At 50.0% G+C, this 20,258-nt stretch overlaps 1 protein-coding gene across 1 annotated transcript in view; it reads right to left on the minus strand.

The window, feature by feature from the left end:
* LOC121576381 (leucine-rich repeat-containing protein 17) overlaps window positions 1-20,258 on the minus strand; it is a 47,296-nt gene that overhangs the window by 26,396 nt on the left and 642 nt on the right. The window contains exons 2-5 of the mRNA XM_041889470.2: window positions 16,510-16,775; window positions 16,218-16,354; window positions 13,643-13,982; window positions 13,234-13,460 (exon numbers count right to left, since the gene is read on the minus strand). Coding sequence (XP_041745404.2) covers window positions 13,234-13,460; window positions 13,643-13,982; window positions 16,218-16,354; window positions 16,510-16,637 — 832 coding nt within the window. The 5' untranslated portion in view covers window positions 16,638-16,775. The remainder of the gene's footprint in view (window positions 1-13,233; window positions 13,461-13,642; window positions 13,983-16,217; window positions 16,355-16,509; window positions 16,776-20,258) is intronic.

The following is a 20,258-nucleotide window of genomic DNA, read 5'->3' on the forward strand; positions in this document are numbered from 1 at the left end:
CTGTTCCTTCTCCTCGCACCGAGCCAGTGGTGCGTGTCGCCAGTCCGGCCCGGCCTGTTCCTGCTCCTCGCACCGAGCCAGTGGTGCGCGTCGCCAGTCCGGCCCGGCCCGTTCCTGCCCCTCGCACCAAGCCAGTGGTGCGTGTTCCTAGTCCGGTCCGGCCCGTGCCTGCTCCTCGCACCAGACCAGTGGTGCGTTTGTCCAGTCCGGCACGGCCCGTGCCCGTTCCACCGGTGCCTGATCCAGTTCCGGTCAGCGGCTCCACTCCGGAGCCAGAGCAGTCCGCTCCACCGGTGCCTGATCCAGCTCCGGTCAGCGGCTCCACTCCGGAGCAAGAGCAGTTCGCTCCACCGGTGCCCAGTCCAGCTCCGGTCAGCGGTTCCAGTCCGGAGCAGTCCGCTCCACCGGTGCCCGGTCCAGCTCCGGTCAGCGGCTCCAGTCCAGACCATGACATCAGCCCCTCTCCAGGTTCGGGGTCTCCCACACCAAGGTCCAGACAGGGCCTGGAGTGTCGTGGGAGGAAGGAGAGGGGAAGCAGCGCGCCGAGGTCCAGACCAGACCAGGGGCGCAACAGGGAGGCGGAGAGGGTGTGGTCGTCACGCCCGGAGCCGGATCCGCCTCTGAGGCGGAATGCCCACCCAACCCCTACCCTGGTATGTGAAGGTTGTGCGGTCGGAGTCCGCACCTTTGGGGGGGTACTGTCACGCTCTGACTCAGGGGACTCGTATATGTTGAGTCAGGGTGTGTATATTCTTTGTTGTGTATTATCTATGTGGTTTATCTAGATGTGTATTTCTATGTTGGCCGATGTGGTTCCCAATCAGAGGCAGCTGTCGCTCGTTGTCTCTGATTGGGGACCATACTTAGGCAGCCTATTGGCACTGTCTAGTTGTGGGATCTTGTTCCGTGTAAGGTATGTTGTGTGTTCTACCTTGGACTTCACGTTTCGTTTCGGTTGTTGTTTTGTCGTTGTGTTTATAAGTTAATAAACATGTACGTATATCACGCTGCGCCTTGGTCTGACCCGTCATTCAACGAACGTGACACAGAGTTACCTCTGCTGCAGCGGACAAGTTCATTAGAGTTACCAACCTCAGAAATTGCAGCCCAAATAAATGCTTCACAGAGTTCAAGTAACAGTAACATATCAACATCAACTGTTCAGAGGCGTGAATCAGGCCTTCATTTAAATTGTACATTTTAGTCATTTAGCAGATGCTCTTATCCAGAGCGACTTACAGTTAGTGAGTGCATACGTTTTTCATACTTTATGGTCGAATTGCTGAAAAGAAACCACTACTAAAGGACACCAATAAGAAGAGACTTGCTTGGGCCAAGAAACACGAGCAATAGACATTAATGTGGGAACTCTGGTCCTCTGTAGCTCAATTGGTAGAGCATGGCGCTTGTAAGTTGCTTTGGATAAAAGCGTCTGCTAAATGGCATATTATTATTATTAACTCCTTCAAGACTGTTGGAAAAGCATTCCTCATGAAGCTGGTTGAGAGAATGCCAAAAGAAGCTGTCATCAAGGCAAAGGGTGTCACGAATTCCGCCGAGACTGCTCCTCCTCCTTGTTCGGGCAGGCTTCGGCGTTCGTCGTCCCCGGAGTACTAGCTCATACCGCTTGATGTTCTCTATGTTTGTTTGGTTTTGTCTTGTTGGTGCACCTGTTTCGTATTATGTATTGATTATGTCACCTATAAGTTTCCTTTGGTTTTGTTTGCAGTTGTGTGTTTTTGTCCGCCTGTCTGCTGGTGTATGTTATTATTTTCTAGTTGTTAGTGTTTTACGCACTGTCTGCATAATCGCTCGCCTCCTGTGTTTTGAGGCCCGTTATTTTGTATTTGTCTTTGTGACAATTAAAGTCGTTTTCGACTAAGCTTCTGTGTCCTGCGCCTGACTCCAACACCGCATCCACATCAGCTTCTGACAGAACAACACACCATACTAGGGAGTCAGCAGGAGCAGCGGCGGCGACCGAGTCGCTGGAGGATCGGGTCAGCTGCCAGGACGCCAGGATCCAGCAACTCGGCTCCGCCATGCAGGAGGTGAAGAACATCCTCCTACATTACCACCACCATCGGCCAGCCCCACCAGACCAGCTCCGGAATCCAGTGGAATTCGGCACTCGCTCCCGAGGGCGTATGATGGCACCGCAGCCGGGTGTCAGGGGTTCCTCCTTCAAGTGGAACTCTACCTGGCCACCATACACCCGGCACCCTCAGGATACGAGAGCGTTTCCGCCCTCATCTCCTGTCTCTCCGGCAAGGCGTTGGAGTGGGCCAACGTCGAATGGAGGGGAATAGACGCCGCCACCATCAGCTACGCGGAGTTCTCCCGCCGCTTCAGGGCTGTTTTCGATCACCCTCCTGAGGGTAAAGCGGCGGGGGAGCGTCTGTTCCACCTCCGACAGGGGAAGAGGAGCGCACAGGAGTTCGCCCTCGATTTACGGACTCTAGCGGCGGATGCGGGGTGGAATGAGAGGGCCCTCATCGACCACTATCGGTGTAGCCTGCGTGAGGACATTCGTCGAGAGCTGGCCTGCAGGGACACCAATCTGTCCTTCGACCAGCTAGTGGACATGTCCATCCGTCTGGATACCCTGCTGGCCACCCGCGGACGTCCCGAGTTGGGGCCGTCCATTCCATCCCCCAGCACCTCCGAGCCGAGCCCTATGGAGCTCGGGGTGCTGGCGCTAGAGAGAGAAGGAGAGAGAACCCGAGGGGGGCCGTCCCCTGCACCAGCTGTGGCCGTGGAGGACACACTGCGGCTAGGTGCTGGGGAGGGTCTCCAGGGAATCGGGGCAACAGGTCGCGCACTGGGGAGTCATTTCAGGTGAGTAGGCGCCCCACTCACCCAGAGCTCTCTGTTGTTCACTTGTGTATACCTGTGGTATTTCCTCAGGTTGCATCTCATTCCCAGCATAAGGCGCTAGTCGATTCAGGCGCAGCTGGGAATTTTATTGATCGGAAATGTTGTTAGTTAGGGATTCCCCTCCTGCCCATCGATGCACCCTTTCCTGTCCATGCCCTAGATAGCCGCCCGTTGGGATCTGGGTTGATTAGGGAGGTCACAGCGCCACTAAAGATGAAGACGCAGGGGGGTCATGAGGAGATTATTCAGTTGTACCTAATTGACTCTCCTGCGTATCCCGTGGTGCTGGGGCTTCCTTGGTTGATCACCCATGACCCCACCATTTCGTGGCAACAGAGGGCTCTCAAGGAATGGTCTGGCCAGTGTGTTGGGCGATGTTTAGGTGTTTCCGTAGGGGCGACCACGGTGGAGAGTCCGAACCAAGTGCCCGCAATGCACATTCCCCCTGAGTATGAGGATTTGGCACTCGTGTTCAGCAAGACGAGGGCGACGCGATTGCCACCTCATAGACAGGGAGATTGTGCGATAAACCTCCAGACAGGTGCAGCACTCCCGCGGAGCCATGTGTATCCTCTGTCTCAAGAGGAGACGGCGGCTATGGAGACATACATAGCTATGTCCCTGAGACAAGGATACATATGGCCCTCCACTTCCCCTGCGTCCTCGAGTTTCTTTTTTGTGAAGAAGAAGGATGGAGGGTTGCGCCCGTGTATTGATTACCGTAGTCTCAATCAGATCACTGTGAAATACAGTTACCCTCTTCCTCTGATTGCGAGTATGACTGAATCATTACGCGGAGCGCGTTTCTTCACAAAACTGGATCTCAGGAGCGCTTATAACTTGGTGCGCATTAGGGAGGGAGATGAATGGAAGACGGCATTTAGTACCACCTCAGGTCATTATGAGTATCTTGTCATGCCATTCGGGTTAATGAATGCTCCTTCAGTCTTCCAATCATTTGTGGACAAGATCTTCCGGGACCTGCATGGGCAGGGAGTGGTAGTGTACATTGACGACATCCTAGTGTACTCTGCTACACGAGCCTAGCATGTAGCCCTGGTGCGCCGAGTGTTGGGTAGACTGTTGGAGCATGACTTGTATGTCAAGGCAGAGAAATGTCTGTTTTTCCAGGAGTCCATCTCCTTCTTGGGTCATCAGTTGTCCGCGTCAGGGGTGAAGATGGAGATTGACCGTGTGTCAGCCATGCGTAACTGGCAAACCCCAACCACTGTTAAAGAGGTGCAGCAGTTTTGGGGTTTTGCCAATTACTACCGGAGGTTTATCCGGGGTTTTGGACAGGTGGCAGCTCCCATTACTTCCCTGCTGAAGGGGGGCCCGGTGCGTTTGCAGTGGTCGGCTGAAGCGGACAGGGCGTTTTGTAAACTGAAGGACATGTTCACTTGGCTCCGGTGCTGGCGCACCCGGACCCCGCTTTAGCGTTCCAGGTAGAGGTGGACGCGTCAGAGGCCGGTATTGGGGCAGTACTGTCGCCTCCTAAGCTCCGTCCCTGCGCTTTTTATTCTAAAAAGCTCAGCCCGGCGGAACGTAATTATGACGTAGGGGACAGGGAGCTGTTAGCCGTGGTTCAAGCCCTAAAGGTGTGGAGGCATTGGCTTGAGGGGGCTCAACACCCTTTTCTCATTCTGACTGACCATCGTAACCTGGAGTACATCCGGGCAGCTAGGAGATTGAACCCTCGTCAGGCTAGGTGGAACATGTTTCTGACCCGGTTCGTTTTTAAGATCACTTACATCCCAGGGTCCCAGAACGGTAAGGCAGACGCCCTGTCCCGGCGGTATGACACAGAGGAGAGGTCCATTGAGCCCACTCCCATACTGCCGGAGTCTTGTCTGGTGGCACCGGTGGTATGGGAGGTCGATGCGGAAATTGAGCGGGCGTTACGCACTGACCCTACTCCCCCAGAGTGTCCAGTGGGTCGGACGTACGTGCCGCTCGAGGTCCGTGATCGTCTCATTTATTGGGCTCATACGTCACCCTCCTCTGGACATCCAGGTATTGGCCGGACAGTGCACTGCCTTAGTGTTAAGTACTGGTGGCCAACTTTGGCTAGGGACGTGAGGGTTTATGTCTCCTCCTGCTCGGTGTGCGCTCAGTGTAAGGCGCCTAGACACCTGCCCAGGGGGAAGTTACAACCCCTGCCCGTTCCACAACGGCCGTGGTCTCACCTCTCGGTGGACTTTGTCACGGACCTTCCCCCTTCTCAGGGGAATACCACTATTCTGGTCGTTGTGGATCGGTTCTCTAAGGCCTGTCGTCTCATTCCAATGCCGGGTCTCCCTACTGCCCTACAGACCGCTGAGGCTTTGTTCACCCACGTCTTCCGGCACTACGGGATTCCCGAGGATATAGTGTCTGATCGGGGTCCCCAATTCACCTCTAGAGTCTGGAGGGCGTTCATGGAACGCTTGGGGGTCTCGGTTAGCCTTACCTCGGGTTACCACCCTGAGAGTAACGGGCAGGTGGAGAGAGTGAACCAGGATGTGGGTAGGTTTCTGAGATCCTATTGCCAGGGCCGGCCGGAGGAGTGGTCGGGTATATCCCCTGGGCAGAGATGGCTCAGAACTCTCTTCGCCACTCCTCTACTAACCTGACCCCTTTTCAGTGCGTGTTAGGGTATCAGCCGGTTCTGGCACCATGGCATCAGAGCCAGATCGAGGCTCCTGCGGTGGATGAGTGGTTTCGGCGCTCGGAGGAGACGTGTAACGCTGCACACGTACATCTGCAGCGAGCTAATCCGCAGGCAGAAGGCGAGCGCCGATCTCCACCGCAGTGAGGGTCCAGTATACGCCCCTGGAGATCGAGTCTGGCTCTCGACTCGAAACCTGCCCCTTCGCCTGCCCTGCCGGAAGCTTGGCCGGCGGTTTGTGGGGCCATTTAAAGTCCTGAGGAGATTGAACGAGGTGTGTTACAAGTTGCAACTGCCTAATGACTATCACATTAACCCCTCGTTCCATGTGTCTCTCCTCAGGCCGGTGGTAGCTGGTCCACTCCAGGAGAGTGAGATAAGAGAGACCCCTCCGCCCCCACTGGACATCGAGGGGGCTCTGGCGTACTCAGTCCAGTCCATCGTGGATTCGAGACGTCGGATGGGGGGTCTACAATATCTCGTGGAGTGGGAGGGGTACGGTCTGGAGGAACGGTGCTGGGTGCCTAGGAGGGACATTTTAGATCCATCCCTCCTGACTGAGTTCCACCGTAGTCATCCTACGCGCCCTGCTCCACGTCCTCCTGGCCGTCCCCGAGGCCGGGGTCGACGCACGGCTGGAGCCACGCGTCAAGGGGGGGGGTACTGTCACGAATTAAGCCGAGACTGCTCCTCCTCCTTGTTCGGGCAGGCTTCGGCGTTCGTCGTCCCCGGAGTACTAGCTGCTACCGCTTGATGTTCTCTATGTTTGTTTGGTTTTGTCTTGTTGGTGCACCTGTTTCGTATTATGTATTGATTATGTCACCTATAAGTTTCCTTTGGTTTTGTTTGCAGTTGTGTGTTGTTGTCCGCCTGTCCGCTGGTGTATGTTATTGTTTTCTAGTTGTTAGTGTTTTACGCACTGTCTGCGTAATCGTTCGCCTCCTGTGTTTTGAGGCCCGTTATTTTGTATTTGTCTTTGTGACAATTAAAGTCGTTTTCGACTAAGCTTCTGTGTCCTGCGCCTGACTCCAACACCGCATCCACATCAGCTTCTGACAAAGGGTGGCTACTTTGAAGAATCTTAAATATAAAATATATTTTGATTTGTTTAACACTTTTTTGGTTACTACGTGATTCAGTATGTGTTATTTTATAGTTTTGATGTCTTCACTATTATTCTACAATGTAGAAAATAGTAAAAATAAAGAAAAACCCTTGAATGAGTAGGTGTGTCCAAACTTTTGACTGGTACTGTATAGCTTTTTTTATGTAGTTGTCACGGTGTTAGAAATGGTGAGGTGTGGAATCAGGCGCAGAAGCAGATGTACAGTCCAACAAGACTTTACTAGCGAGTGCAAAATAATCCAAACACGGCCAGAGGCCAACAGACGCACACAGGCGTCAAACACGAGCGCACAAACACAGGGCGCAAAAACTCTCCTCAACCGAGGAGGAAGATAAATCGTAACTGGCGTATCGAAACACGGGTAACGCACAAACACCTGACACGAAACAATTACACACAACACTACACTAACAACAAGGAAACTAAATAGGGTGCTTAATGAGACATAACACAAGACAGGTGTGGCTAACAGACAAAACTAATCAAACAGGAAACATGGAACATGCAACGGTGGCAGCTAGAATTCGGAGACGACGAACGCCGAAACCTGCCCGAACAAGGGAGAGAGGCAGCCTCGGCCGAAACCGTGACAGTACCCCCCTTGACGCGCGGCTCCAGACGTGCGCCGACTCCGGCCTCGGGGACGACCCGGAGGACGTGGAGCAGGGCGCGTCGGATACCCCCGATGGAATTCCGTCAGGAGCGACGGGTCCAAAATGTCTCTCCTCGGCACCCAGCACCGCTCCTCCGGACCGTACCCCTCCCACTCCACTAGATACTGGAGACCCCCATCCGACGTCTCGAATCCAAGATGGACCTCACGGAGTACGCCGGTGCCCCTCGATGTCCAATGGGGGCGGGGGAGTCTCCCCTATCTCATTTTCTTGGAGCGGGCCTGCTACCACCGGCCTGAGAAGGGACACATGGAACGAGGGGTTAATACACTTATACTCCACAGGTAGCTGTAATCTATAACATACCTCGTTCAACCTTCTCAGGACTTTAAATGGCCCTACAAACCGCCGACCCAGTTTCCGACAGGGCAGGCGGAGGGGCAGGTTTCTGGTAGAGAGCCAGACTCGATCACCAGGTGCGTACACCGGTCCCTCACTGCGGTGGAGATCAGCGCTCGCCTTCTGACGTCGGAGGGCCCGCTGCAGGTGGACGTGTGCAGCGTTCCAAGTCTCCTCCGAGCGCCGCGCCCACTCATCCACCGCAGGAGCCTCGATCTGGCTCTGCTGCCAGGGTGCCAGAACCGGCTGGTAACCTAACACACATTGAAATGGAGTTAGGTTAGTGGAGGAATGGCGTAGGGGAATTCTGGGCCATCTCGGCCCAGGGAACGTACCTTGACCACTCCTCCGGCCGGTCCTGGCAGTATGTTCTGAGAAACCTACCCACATCCTGGTTTACGCGTTCCACCTGCCCATTACTCTCCGGGTGGTACCCCGAGGTGAGGCTCACCGAGACCCCCAACCGCTCCATAAACGCTCTCCAGACTCTGGAGGTGAATTGGGGACCCCGATCAGCCACAATGTCCTCGGGTACCCCGTAGTGCCAGAACACATGGGTGAACAGTGCCTCGGCAGTTTGTAGGGCAGTAGGAAGACCCGGCATGGGGAGCAAACGACAGGCCTTAGAGAACCGGTCCACAACGACCAGGATGGTAGTATTCCCTTGGGAGAGGGGAAGGTCTGTTATAAAGTCCACAGAGAGGTGGGACCATGGTCGTTGTGGAACGGGCAGGGGTAGCAACTTACCCCTAGGCAGATGTCTAGGCGCCTTACACTGGGCGCACACCGAGCAGGAGGAAACATAAACCCTCACATCCCTTGCCAACGTGGGCCACCAGTACTTGGCACTAAGACAGTGCACTGTCCGGCCGATACCCGGATGTCCAGAGGAGGGTGACGTGTGAGCCCAATAGATCAATCGATCCCGAACCTCGAGCGGAACGTACTTCCGACCCTCCGGGCACTGTGGTGGACTAGGGTCGGTGCGTAACGCCCGCTCGAGTTCAGCATCGACCTCCCACACTACCGGTGCCACCAGACACGACTCAGGCAGTATGGGAGTGGGCTCCACGGACCTCTCCTCCGTGTCATACCGCCGAGACAGCGCATCTGCCTTACCATTCTGTGACCCAGGGATGTACGTGATCTTAAAAGTGAACCTGGTCAAGAACATACTCCATCTTGCCTGGCGAGGGTTCAGCCTCCTCGCCGCCCGGATGTACTCCAGGTTACGGTGGTCCGTCAAAATGAGGAAAGGGTGTTGAGCCCCCTCAAGCCAGTGCCTCCACACCTTTAGAGCCTGTACCACGGCTAACAGCTCCCTGTCCCCTACGTCATAGTTCCGCTCCGCCGGACTGAGCTTCTTAGAATAAAAAGCACAGGGGCGGAGTTTAGGTGGCGCGCCAGACCGTTGTGAAAGCACGGCTCCTAAACCGGCCTCTGACGAGTCCACCTCTACCTGGAACGGCAAAGAGGGATCCGGATGCGCCAGCACCGGGGCCGAGGTAAACAGGTCCTTCAGCCTCCCAAACGCCCTGTCCGCCTCGGCCGACCACTGCAGACGCACCGACCCCCCTTCAAAAGAGACGTGATGGGAGCTGCCACCTGTCCAAAACCCCCGGATAAACCTCCGGTAGTAATTTGCAAACCCCAAAAACTGCTGCACCTCCTTCACAGTGGTTGGTGTTTGCCAATTACGCACGGCCGACACCCGGTCTACCTCCATCTTCACCCCTGACGCAGACAACTGATAACCCAAAAAGGAGACCGACTCCTGGAAAAACAGACACTTCTCTGCCTTCACATACAGGTCGTGCTCCACCAGCCTCCGCAACACTCTACGCACCAGGGCCACATGCTCGACACGGGTAGGCGAGTACACGAGAATGTCATCAATGTACACAACCACCCCCCTGCCCCTGCATGTCCCTGAAGATCTCATCCACGAATGATTGGAAAACTGACGGAGCGTTCATCAACCCGTATGGCATGACCAGATACTCGTAATGGCCCGAGGTGGTACTAAAGGCTGTCTTCCATTCATCACCCTCCCTGATGCGCACCAAGTTGTACGCGCTCCGGAGATCTAATTTAGTGAAGAAACGCGCCCCATGCAACGACTCAGTCATGGTCGCAATCAGCGGGAGTGGATAACTGTACTTCACCGTAATCTGATTGAGACCACGGTAATCGATGCACGGGCGCAAACCACCATCCTTTTTCTTCACAAAAAGAAACTCGAGGACGCAGGGGGAAGTGGAAGGCCGTATGTATCCTTGTCTCAGAGATTCGTCTATGTAAATCTCCATAGCTTTCTTCTCCTCCTGAGACAGAGGATACACATGGCTCCGTGGGAGCTCAGCTCCTGCCTGGAGGTCTATCGCACAATCTCCCTGCCTATGGGGTGGCAACCGCGTCGCCCTCGCCTTACTAAACGCAATAGCCAAATCCCCATACTCAGGGGGAATGTGCAATGCGGGCACCTGGTTTGGACTCTCCACCGAGGTAGCCCCTACGGAAACGCCCAAACATTTTTTTTTTTTTTTTTGTAGTTAACATCTACCCACACACTGAGCAGACCACTCCATCAGAGCCCTCTCCTGCCACGAAATAGCTGGGTTATGGGTACTCAACCAGGGCATGCCCAGCACCACCGGATACGCAGGAGAGTCAATCAGGAACAGCTGAATCATCTCCTGATGATCCCCCTGCGCACACATCCTAAGTGGCGCCGTGACCTCCCTGATTAAGCCCGTACCCAACGGACGACTATCTAGGGCATGAACGGGAAAGGAACATCAACAGGAATAAGGGGAATCCCTAACGCTAAACAAAACTTTTTATCAATAAAATTCCCAGCCGCGCCTGAATCTACCAGCGCCTTATGCTGGGAATGAGGTGCTACCTGTGGAAAACGCACAGGCATCCAAAAATGGGCAACAGTGAGCTCTGGGTGAGTGGGGCGCCTACTCACCTGGAGGGAATCCCCAGTGCGGGACCTGTCGTCATCCTCCCTAGGAGGCCATCCCCAGCACCTAGCCGCGGTGTGTCCTCCCCGACCACAGTTGGTGCAGTGGATGGACCCCCTAACCAACCGACTCCTCCTCTCTCTAGCGCCAGCGCCCCCGAGCTCCATAGGACACGGCTCGGAGGCGCTGGAGGGTGAAATGGACGGACCCCCTCAGGACGTCCGCGGGTGGCCAATAGGTTATCCAGCCTGATGGACATGTCGACCAGCTGGTCGAAAGAGAGACTGGTGTCCCTACAAGCCAGCTCCCGACGGACGTCCTCTCGTAGGCTACATCTGTATAGATCGACGAGGGCCCGCTCATTCCACCCTGCATCTGCCGCTAGAGTACGGAATTCGAGAGCGAATTCTTGGGCACTCCTCCTCCCCTGCCGGAGGAAGACCAGACGCTCCCCCGCCGCTTCCCCCGGGGATGGTCAAACACCGCCTTGAAGCGGCGGGAGAACTCGTTGTAGGTGATAGTCTCGGCGTCGATCTTCCTCCACTCCGCGTTGGCCCATTCCAACGCCTTCCCGGACAGGCAGGAGATCAGGGCGGACACGCTCTCATGCCCCGAGGGTGCCGGGTGTACGGTGGCCAGGTACAGCTCCACCTGGAGGAGGAATCCCTGACACCCAGCCGCGGTTCCGTCGTAGGCCCTCGGGAGAGAGAGTCGGATTCCTCGGGGTTCTGGCGCTGGAATGGGCGGACTGGCCGATGGTGCTGGCAGGGAGGGAGGTGGTGGAGGCGCTCCCCAGCCTCGGAGCGTGGTGATCACCTCCTGCAGGGCGGTCCCCATCTGCTGTATCTGGTCCTGTTGTTCCCGAACCTGGACCTCCAGTCTCGTCGGGGCTGCTTCGGCTCCTGCTGATTCCATGTCAAAGGTGTGTAATTCTGTCACGGTGTTAGAAATGGTGAGGTGTGGAATCAGGCGCAGAAGCAGATGTACAGTCCAACAAGACGTTACTAGCGAGTGCAAAATAATCCAAACACGGCCAGAGGCCAACAGACGCACACAGGCGTCAAACACGAGCGCACAAACACAGGGCGCAAAAACTCTCCTCAACCGAGGAGGAAGATAAATCGTAACTGGTGTACCGAAACACGGGTAACGCACAAACACCTGACACGAAACAATTACACACAACACTACACTAAACAAGGAAACTAAATAGGGTGCTTAATGAGACATAACACAAGACAGGTGTGGCTAACAGACAAAACTAATCAAACAGGAAACATGGAACATGCAACGGTGGCAGCTAGAATTCCGGAGACGACGAACGCCGAAACCTGCCCGAACAAGGGAGAGAGGCAGCCTCGGCCGAAACCGTGACAGTAGTTCTGTCCTTGAGCTGTTGTCCATTAATGTTCTGTATTATGCCATGTTTCATGTTTTGTGTGGACCCCAGGAATAGTAGCTGCTGCTTTTGCAACAGTTAATGGGGATCCTAATAAAATACAAAATACCAATCTCTACACACAAAATCACATTTACACACGCTCACTCTCGTTGTCATTCTAACCTGCCCTCTGACAAAGTAAATTGATGTAATTATGGTACTCCACATATGTAGTGTATTTCCAGAGAAACACAAACATAAGATTGGATAAAACATGCTCAGACTTAAAGACCTGATTCGGTTAAGATATTCACAACCTACAGATAGCACAGCTGCCAACTGTTAATGCTTCTGCTGCTTCGCTTCCTAGCGTAAAAGCAACCAGTCTGTAAACAGGCCTACACATAGATAGGTAGAATGGTACAATGAAACCAATACAATTGTCCCAAAAGTGCAAATACCACCCACCCTGCATGCCGGTCAAGCTACACTGAACAAAAATACTGTGACAAGCTCCTGAGGCCCATTGTTGTGCCATTCATCAGTCGCCATCACCTCATGTTTCAGCATGATAATGCATGCCCCCATGTCGCAAGGATCTGTACACAATTCCTGGAAGCTGAAAATGTCCCAGTTCTTCCATGGCCTGCATACTCACCAGACATGTCACCCATTGAGCATGTTTGGGATGCTCTGGATTGACATGTACGACAGCGTGTTCCAGTTCCCGCCAATATCCAGCAACTTCGCATAGCCATTGAATTGGAGTAGGTCAACATTCCACAGGCCACAACAAACAGCCTGATCAACTCTATGCGAAGGAGCTGTGTCGTGCTGCATGAGGCAAATGGTGGTCACACCAGATACTGACTGGTTTTCTGATCCATGCCCCTACTTTTTTTTTTAAGCTATCTGTGACCAACAGATGCATATCTGTATTACCAGTCATGTGAAATCCATAGATTAGGGCCAAATTAATTTAATTAAATTGACTGATTTCCTTATGAACTGTTACTCAGTAAAATCTTTGAAATTGTTGCATGTTGCGTTTATATTTTTGTTCAGTGTAAATAAAGCGCACCTCAAGTATTTGACCCAGGTGGGTCTGATAAAGAAAAGATAAGGAAAAGGAGAGAAATAATCAGAGAAGTAAACGTACAAACTGACTACAGCGGTGCACTGCCTACAGTGACATTAGTGATGTTAGTTTGTGACCTCACCTCTGCTTCTGCAGTCCAGTCGGGGTGTGGGGAACAGGTAGGTATGGCAGGAGGTGGTGGCGTCAGGCTTGCCCCTGATGGGGCTGGGCTGCAGAGGGTATGTGGAGTTCCTCTGCTCCTCCCCCTGGGGATCTGGGGGGGCGTTGGGAGGCTCCAGCTCCGGACACAGCAGCTCTGGGTCCACCTGTCTCAGCTTCCTGCCCCTCAGCCCAACTGGCTCCGCACACCTGGGTTGTGTTCAGTAGAGAAAACATTTTGAAACAGGGAGGTGCTATAGCAACATTAAGATGAGAACACAGATTTCTGCTGTCCATTATATGAAGTATAGTGCACTTATTTTGACCAATGCCCACAAATGTCATCTGGGACACATCTGTTGAGCCCTGTGTCACATTCTATTCCCACCCACCTGGCGTGGTTCCCCAGGTTACGGTTACTGGGCACCTGCAGGGTGCGAACCAGACTGTCAAGTATGCAGCGGCAGCTCCAGGGGTTGTCATGGAGACGCAGGTAGCGCAGGGCTGGCATGGGGATGAGAGCCTCCTCGCTGAGCGTGCCCAGACGGTTGTGCTGCAGCAGAAGGGTGGTAAGGCGGATCAGGCCCAGGAACGCCCCCTCCTCCAACACTGAGATCTGGTTCTGCTGCAGGTCCAGGCTCCTCAGGTCCTCGAAGCCAGAGAAGGCCCCATCGCGGAGGGCCCGGATATGGTTACGGGCCAGCAGGAGGTGGTCTGGGGCCCGTGACCAGGCTAACAATAAGATCATGATATTATGTTTCATTTCCATAACACTTTTAAAGCAAAGCACCGACGCAACGTGTTATATTTTACAGCGAAGGTTGCAGCAGAAGTAAACTCCTTTATCGGCGACTCAATATTAGGAAGGTGTTCACTTATGCCCCAAAATACATTTGTTCATATGGGCAGAATATTTTATAAAAATGTCTTCATATGGGCAGAATATTGTATAAAATAAATAAATACAAATGCGCTGCATTTGTTGCCTTCCTTTTAGACAGAATAAGTAAAATCGGGTTGGGTGAATAACTTGACAAATGTAATCCATAAGCAGACTAATACATTTATCGGCATCAATAGCCTATGTAAAGTCTGTATCAACAGGCTACCAATTTCAATTTTCGATATGAAAAGGAGACTGAATTAAATCTTGACTGCCCTGCACTGCAGATAGGAAGTGTCCAGACGACTGTGAGCTGATTGACCAGTAGGATAGGTGTGAAATGTTCTGAAAGCTTAATTCTAATCAAACACCTGAACACGAAACCCACCCCTTATGGGCCATCAGCGGGACAAAAGTCTTGCTGAGTCCAAGAGATGTTGCGCATATCTGTATTACCAGTCAGCACCACTTTATCAATTCATATTTGTATTTTAGGCTACGCCATAAAAACTGTTTTTATGGGCACACAAATCCAAAATGATGTATGCGATGCAAAATCGAATGCTTCCATCCGAAAGTCACCTAAATTGCGTGGTTCTTCAATAGGCTATGCAAAGGCCAATAGACCTACTTGTTGGATGTGCATTATATCCAGCTGTTTAGTTAGGCCGTGTGATATTGTCGAACATCGTCAGTTGATCCAGGAAATATTTTTCTGAATGATATAGCACGTGATGCAAAAACAGCCAGTCCATGAAAATGGTGTTCGGAAGAATGTCCAGAATATGTTGATGTTTTGTTCATTGCGCCAGTGAAGACCTTTGATCCACATTGGATCCAATCCAATACGCCTACATTTATGTATTTCTGCTTTTGTTTGCTTGATTTACTGCAGGGTCTAAAATATTTAACAGAGAAAGCATCAATGTAATGAGTTAATGTTTTCACATGTTTCTGTGCGTCAGATTGGACACCGAGGTAGGCTTCTGTGTGCAATTTTGTAGGATAGCCTAGGCCAGTGATTCCCAACCTTTTTCGGTTACTGTACCACAAACTGAATGTTGTTCTTCCCAGAGTAGCCCTGAAGTACCCCCTCATGTGCATTTTAACAGTAGGCCTATGGTCTCAAGAGTCTTCTCAAGTACCCCCTGTGGATAGGGCAAGTACCCCCAGTGGTCCTAGTACCCCTGGTTGGGAACCACCCAATGGTATTTTACTTTTTATTATTCAGGATATTTAATGACAACAAATGAGTAGCCTAGTGGGCTTATGAACAAAATTATTTGGGGAATTCGAATGACGTAAATAATCATACCTACTGGACACACACTGGTTGAATCAAAGTTTTTCCATGCCATTTCAATAAAATTATGTTGAACCAACGTGGAATAGACGTTGAATTGATGTCTGTGCCCAGGCAGTAGGACAAATATAATGGTGAGAGCCCAGTAACAGACTGACTGAGATACTATTTCTATTGTCATGTGACAAATAATCTTTTTTTATTCAAACAACCACATGTGGGCCTTTTACCATATCCTAATATTTTCGCATGAACTGTTTATTTTCATAAATTCGGTAGCCTATGCTACAAAATATAATATTCTGCCCATATGAACCAATTTATATTAGGCCATAGCCTAAAGAACAGCTACGTGATTTAATGAAAAGCAGCAAATAAACACTTTTTTTTTCACATTCTTTAATAAAAGACTCATAAACAGAAATAGGCAATAGGCTACAACTTGCTTTACAGTTTCCCTGCCAAATAGGCCTACAAGGAAACTCAATGTATCTCTATGACGTTGAGTGCGCGATGAGTTCTGTACGCAGCGCAGTACCATCCACAAAACGTTTTGCTTTACCAAAAGACACGCACTGTAAGCACTTTTCAAGACACTCGGCCCTCGCCAGTGACCTCATACTAGATTAATCCAGTCCTGGACTAAAAAGCGTGCTCAGTGAAGAATCCCTATTGAAAGTGATTTTTTGTCCAGGAGTAGGCTAAATCTGGCCCTATAAGATCTTTATAGGCAGTAAAACCATAAAAAAGTAAATAAACTAGAACATCGCATTATAATTACATAAGGCAGTGGGGATGGAGGACAGTTTTCTCCCTTGGCAGTCCACGAAGAGGTCTCCAGAGTCGCTGTACTCTGAGCATTCAGGAACCTGACGCCTGGAGTCTCCTGACCTGCCCTGGCGCCCCCCACCTCTCACCCTAATGATGAGAACAATACATTTTAGCATCATTAATACAGATAATATTTGCAGCTAAAATATACTTACTTATAACACCTATTAAAGTCAAATAAACATAGTGCTTCAAAAGAGTAAGATATAAAATCAGAGAAACAACTTAGTATCCATCCATACCTGTCCTGTCTGGGGAGGCGTCTGCCTAATTTGAGCCGCCTGCCCTGGCCTGCCTTCCTCGGCTTGGTGGGTGGTGGGAGCAGCAGGAGGACTAGGAGAGCCAGGAGGAGAGGGGAGGTCGCACGCATCCTGAGCAAAGCTGGGGCTGCCTCTCGCTGGGGATTGCTGGAGCTGAAGCAGTGGGTGGGGTGGAGGTTTTACTGGAAAATGGGAGTGGAGGTTTGCATGTTGACAGTGTCTGATATAGTGGGATTCAGCTGCTGTTCCTGCAGAGAGAGAGAGAGAGAGAGAGAGGGAGAGGGAGAACGAGAGGGGGGAGGATGGAGGAGTAGGGAGAGAGAATAAGACAGTGTGAGTGACTGGGAGAGAGAGAAAGTGGAAGGATGGCATTAAAGCAAAACAATGGTTAAATTGCAACATTTCAAATATTGTTTGGTTTAACATTTTCCTGCATTTAGCAGTTGCTTATTTTACTTACAACGTGTGACAGTAAATTCAGTTGAAACCATGAAGTCAATGTGTGGGAGATTACCCAGATAAAAACAGCTTAGTAAAACTTAATGAGACAAGTTAAGGCAGAAACCAGTCCCTCACAGGAACTGCTGTAAAATAATTCTCACATTGACCTGGTAACTTAGATAACACCACATACACCCTCCCCCTCATAAATACAGTGTAGTAGTCTGCCATTTATGGGCTTGTTGACTTAACCGAATTCAATGATGCTTTTCAAAGAAACGCCCATAAACATTCCTCACAGTCAGCGATGTGTTTGTTGGTGTGTGTTTATGTACATCTGGAAACATTCTAATGTTCCTTCTGCTGCTTTTCTATCTCTCTTTCTCTTCTCTCTCTTTCTGTATCCCCCTCTTTCCCAGGTGAATGCAGAAACCTACAGGTTTAATGTTACAACATTAACATGAGTAACGGCAAGGTATACTCACGGGTACAAACTACCCTCTTATCTTAAATTAAACCTAACAGTAGAACAGAAGGGAAAAAATTAAGACAACGTAAAGGATCAAATCTCCCTTTCATCTTTAGTTTATGCTTTTCATTCATTCCCTTTTGATAATGGGTTCAAACTTTGCACAGGTACAAACACCTAGTAAACCAAGTCCTTAGCCTTGATGGAATGGCACTGTTCTGAAGCTCATCAACACTCAGACTGGCAGTTGTAGTCAGGTTATTAAAACTAGACATTGCGTGATTATACAGCACTGTGTCATTTCTTTTCCCTGTATTCCATATGTTGTATACTTCCCAATACTGTTTAGGTGTAAAGCTACAGTGAAATCAGGACCACATGGGGACTCGGGTGGAGGGTGGAGCTGCTTGTTGTATAATGTCATTTACAGTCACCAATCATCTTTACTGATAACACTACATTCGTTAAATAACATGTCATTACTATGGAAAATAGGGACACATTTTCTACATTACATTTTTTTTTTACATACCAGGCTGATTTAGGTGGTTGCAGCTGTTGGTGATAGTCTTTACATGCCTTTGGCCACAGCTGAGTACCATACAGATATATATTGTTGTTTTTAAGTGGCCTTGTTTGATTTGAGATGTTATTGGATAACACTGTCAGTGAGCCATCTAATGAACTCTGAGGTCTCATTTGTTATAAGGGGCTATATGCATGCTTATATAGTCTTATAATGCTATATGAATGTGATATGTGATAGGACCAGAGGCACTTTAAGACTTTAATGTACACTGTCTGTCTGTCTGTCTGTCTGTCTGTCTGTCTGTCTGTCTGTCTGTCTGTCTCTATCTGTCTGTCTGTCTCTATCTGTCTGTCTATCTGTCTGTCTGTCTGTCTGTCTGTCTGTCTGTCTGTCTGTCTGTATCTGTCTGTCTCTCTACTGAAAGTAAGATAGTCAATTAAATTCCAGGCCATCGCTATTACACTTCAGTTATGATTGCCCAATACTGTTATCCCAGTTATGTAGTGGGATGATGTGGCACGCTGAAACATAAAGAATGAGAGGAACAGAGAGAGAGAGAGAAACAAAACCAGGCTATGTGTGTCAACCCCAACAGGTATGGAAGGCCGTTCAGGTCTTTATGTGTCAAAATGAAGACGTTAAATAACGAGATGTCTACTGACCCGAACGGCATTCGATAAACAGGGACCTTGACCATGTGTCTTTCTATCCTCTGCATAAGTGTTTATATTCCAAAGAATGTTACACCTGAAAGCAATTCCATAGGCTCTGTTTTCTGTTAAACCCTATGAGCTCATAGAGAAGAAATCTGTGGAAAATGCTTCACAGAGCTGGCTAAATATGAATTTGTTCTTAACTGACTTGCCTAGTTAAATAATGATTCAAATAAAAAAATAGAAAAATAAAGAACTAACCTGCAGAAATAGTCTTATTTCAGTTAATTTCCAAATACTTATAACCAATTCAATTCAATTTCAATTTAAGGGCTTTATTGGCATGGGAAACGTATGTTAACATTGCCAAAGCAAATGAAGTAGATAGTAAACAAAAGTGAAATAAACTATAAATATTAACAGTAAACATTACACTCAGAAGTTCCAAAAGAATAAAGACTTTTCAAATTATGTATATATACATTTTAGCAGACGCTCTTATCCAGAGCAACTTACAGGAGCAATTAGGTTAAGTACCTTGCTCAAGGGCACATTGACATATTTTTCACCTAGTTGGCCTGGGGATTAGAACCAGCGACTTTTCGGTTACTGGCACAACACTCTTAACCACTAAGCTACCTGCCGCCCCATAGAATATACAGTGTTGTAACAATGTGCAAATAGTTAAAGTACAAATGGGAAAATAAATAAACATAAATATGGGTTGTATTTACAATGGTGTTTGTTCTTCACTGGTTGCCCTTTTCTTGTGGCAACAGGTCATGGAGCCCCATGTAGCTCAGTTGGTAGAGCATGGCGCTTGCAACGCCAGGGTTGTGGGTTTGATTCCCACGGGGGGCCAGTATGAAAATGTATGCACTCACTAACTGTAAGTCGCTCTGGATAACAGCATCTGCTAAATGACTAAAATGTCAATGTAAATCTTGCTGCTGTGGTATTTCACCCAGTAGATATGGGAGTTTATCAAAATTGGGTTTGTTTTCGGATTCTTTGTGGATCTCTGTAATCTGAGGGAAATATGTGTCTCTAATATGGTCATACATTTGGCAGGAGGTTAGGAAGTGCAGCTCAGTTTCCACCTCATTTTGTGGGCAGTGTGCACATAGCCTGTCTTCTCTTGAGAGCCAGGTCTGCCTACGGCGGCCTTTCTCAATAGCAAGGCTATGCTCAATGAGTCTATACATAGTCAAAGCTTTCCTTAAGTTTGGGTCAGTCACAGTGGTCAGGTATTCTGCCACTGTGTACTCTCTGTTTAGGGCCAAAAAGTATTCTAGTTTGCTCTGTTTATTTGTTAATTCTTTCCAATGTGTCAAGTAATTCTCTTTTTGTTTTCTCATGATTTGGTTGGGTCTAATTGTGTTGTTGTTGCTGACTGTCAGTGCTGCTGTCAACACATACCTTACACTCTCCTCTTTCTCTGGTAGTCCCTCCTCTCCTCCTCTCTCTCTCTGTCCCTCCTTCCTCTGCTATTCTTATGGGATTCCTCCTGATTAACAAGGTCTAAACTCAGGTTTAAAAGGTTCTCCCAATCAGATGCCACAGTCAATTTACAACTCTGCCTACCTCACATCCCTCCACCAACCCGCTCGCCCCTTTGTTGCCATCCTACCTTGGTCAT

Source organism: Coregonus clupeaformis, chromosome 11 (genome assembly GCF_020615455.1).
Source record: "Coregonus clupeaformis isolate EN_2021a chromosome 11, ASM2061545v1, whole genome shotgun sequence".
In the NCBI taxonomy this organism is placed as follows: domain Eukaryota; kingdom Metazoa; phylum Chordata; class Actinopteri; order Salmoniformes; family Salmonidae; genus Coregonus; species Coregonus clupeaformis.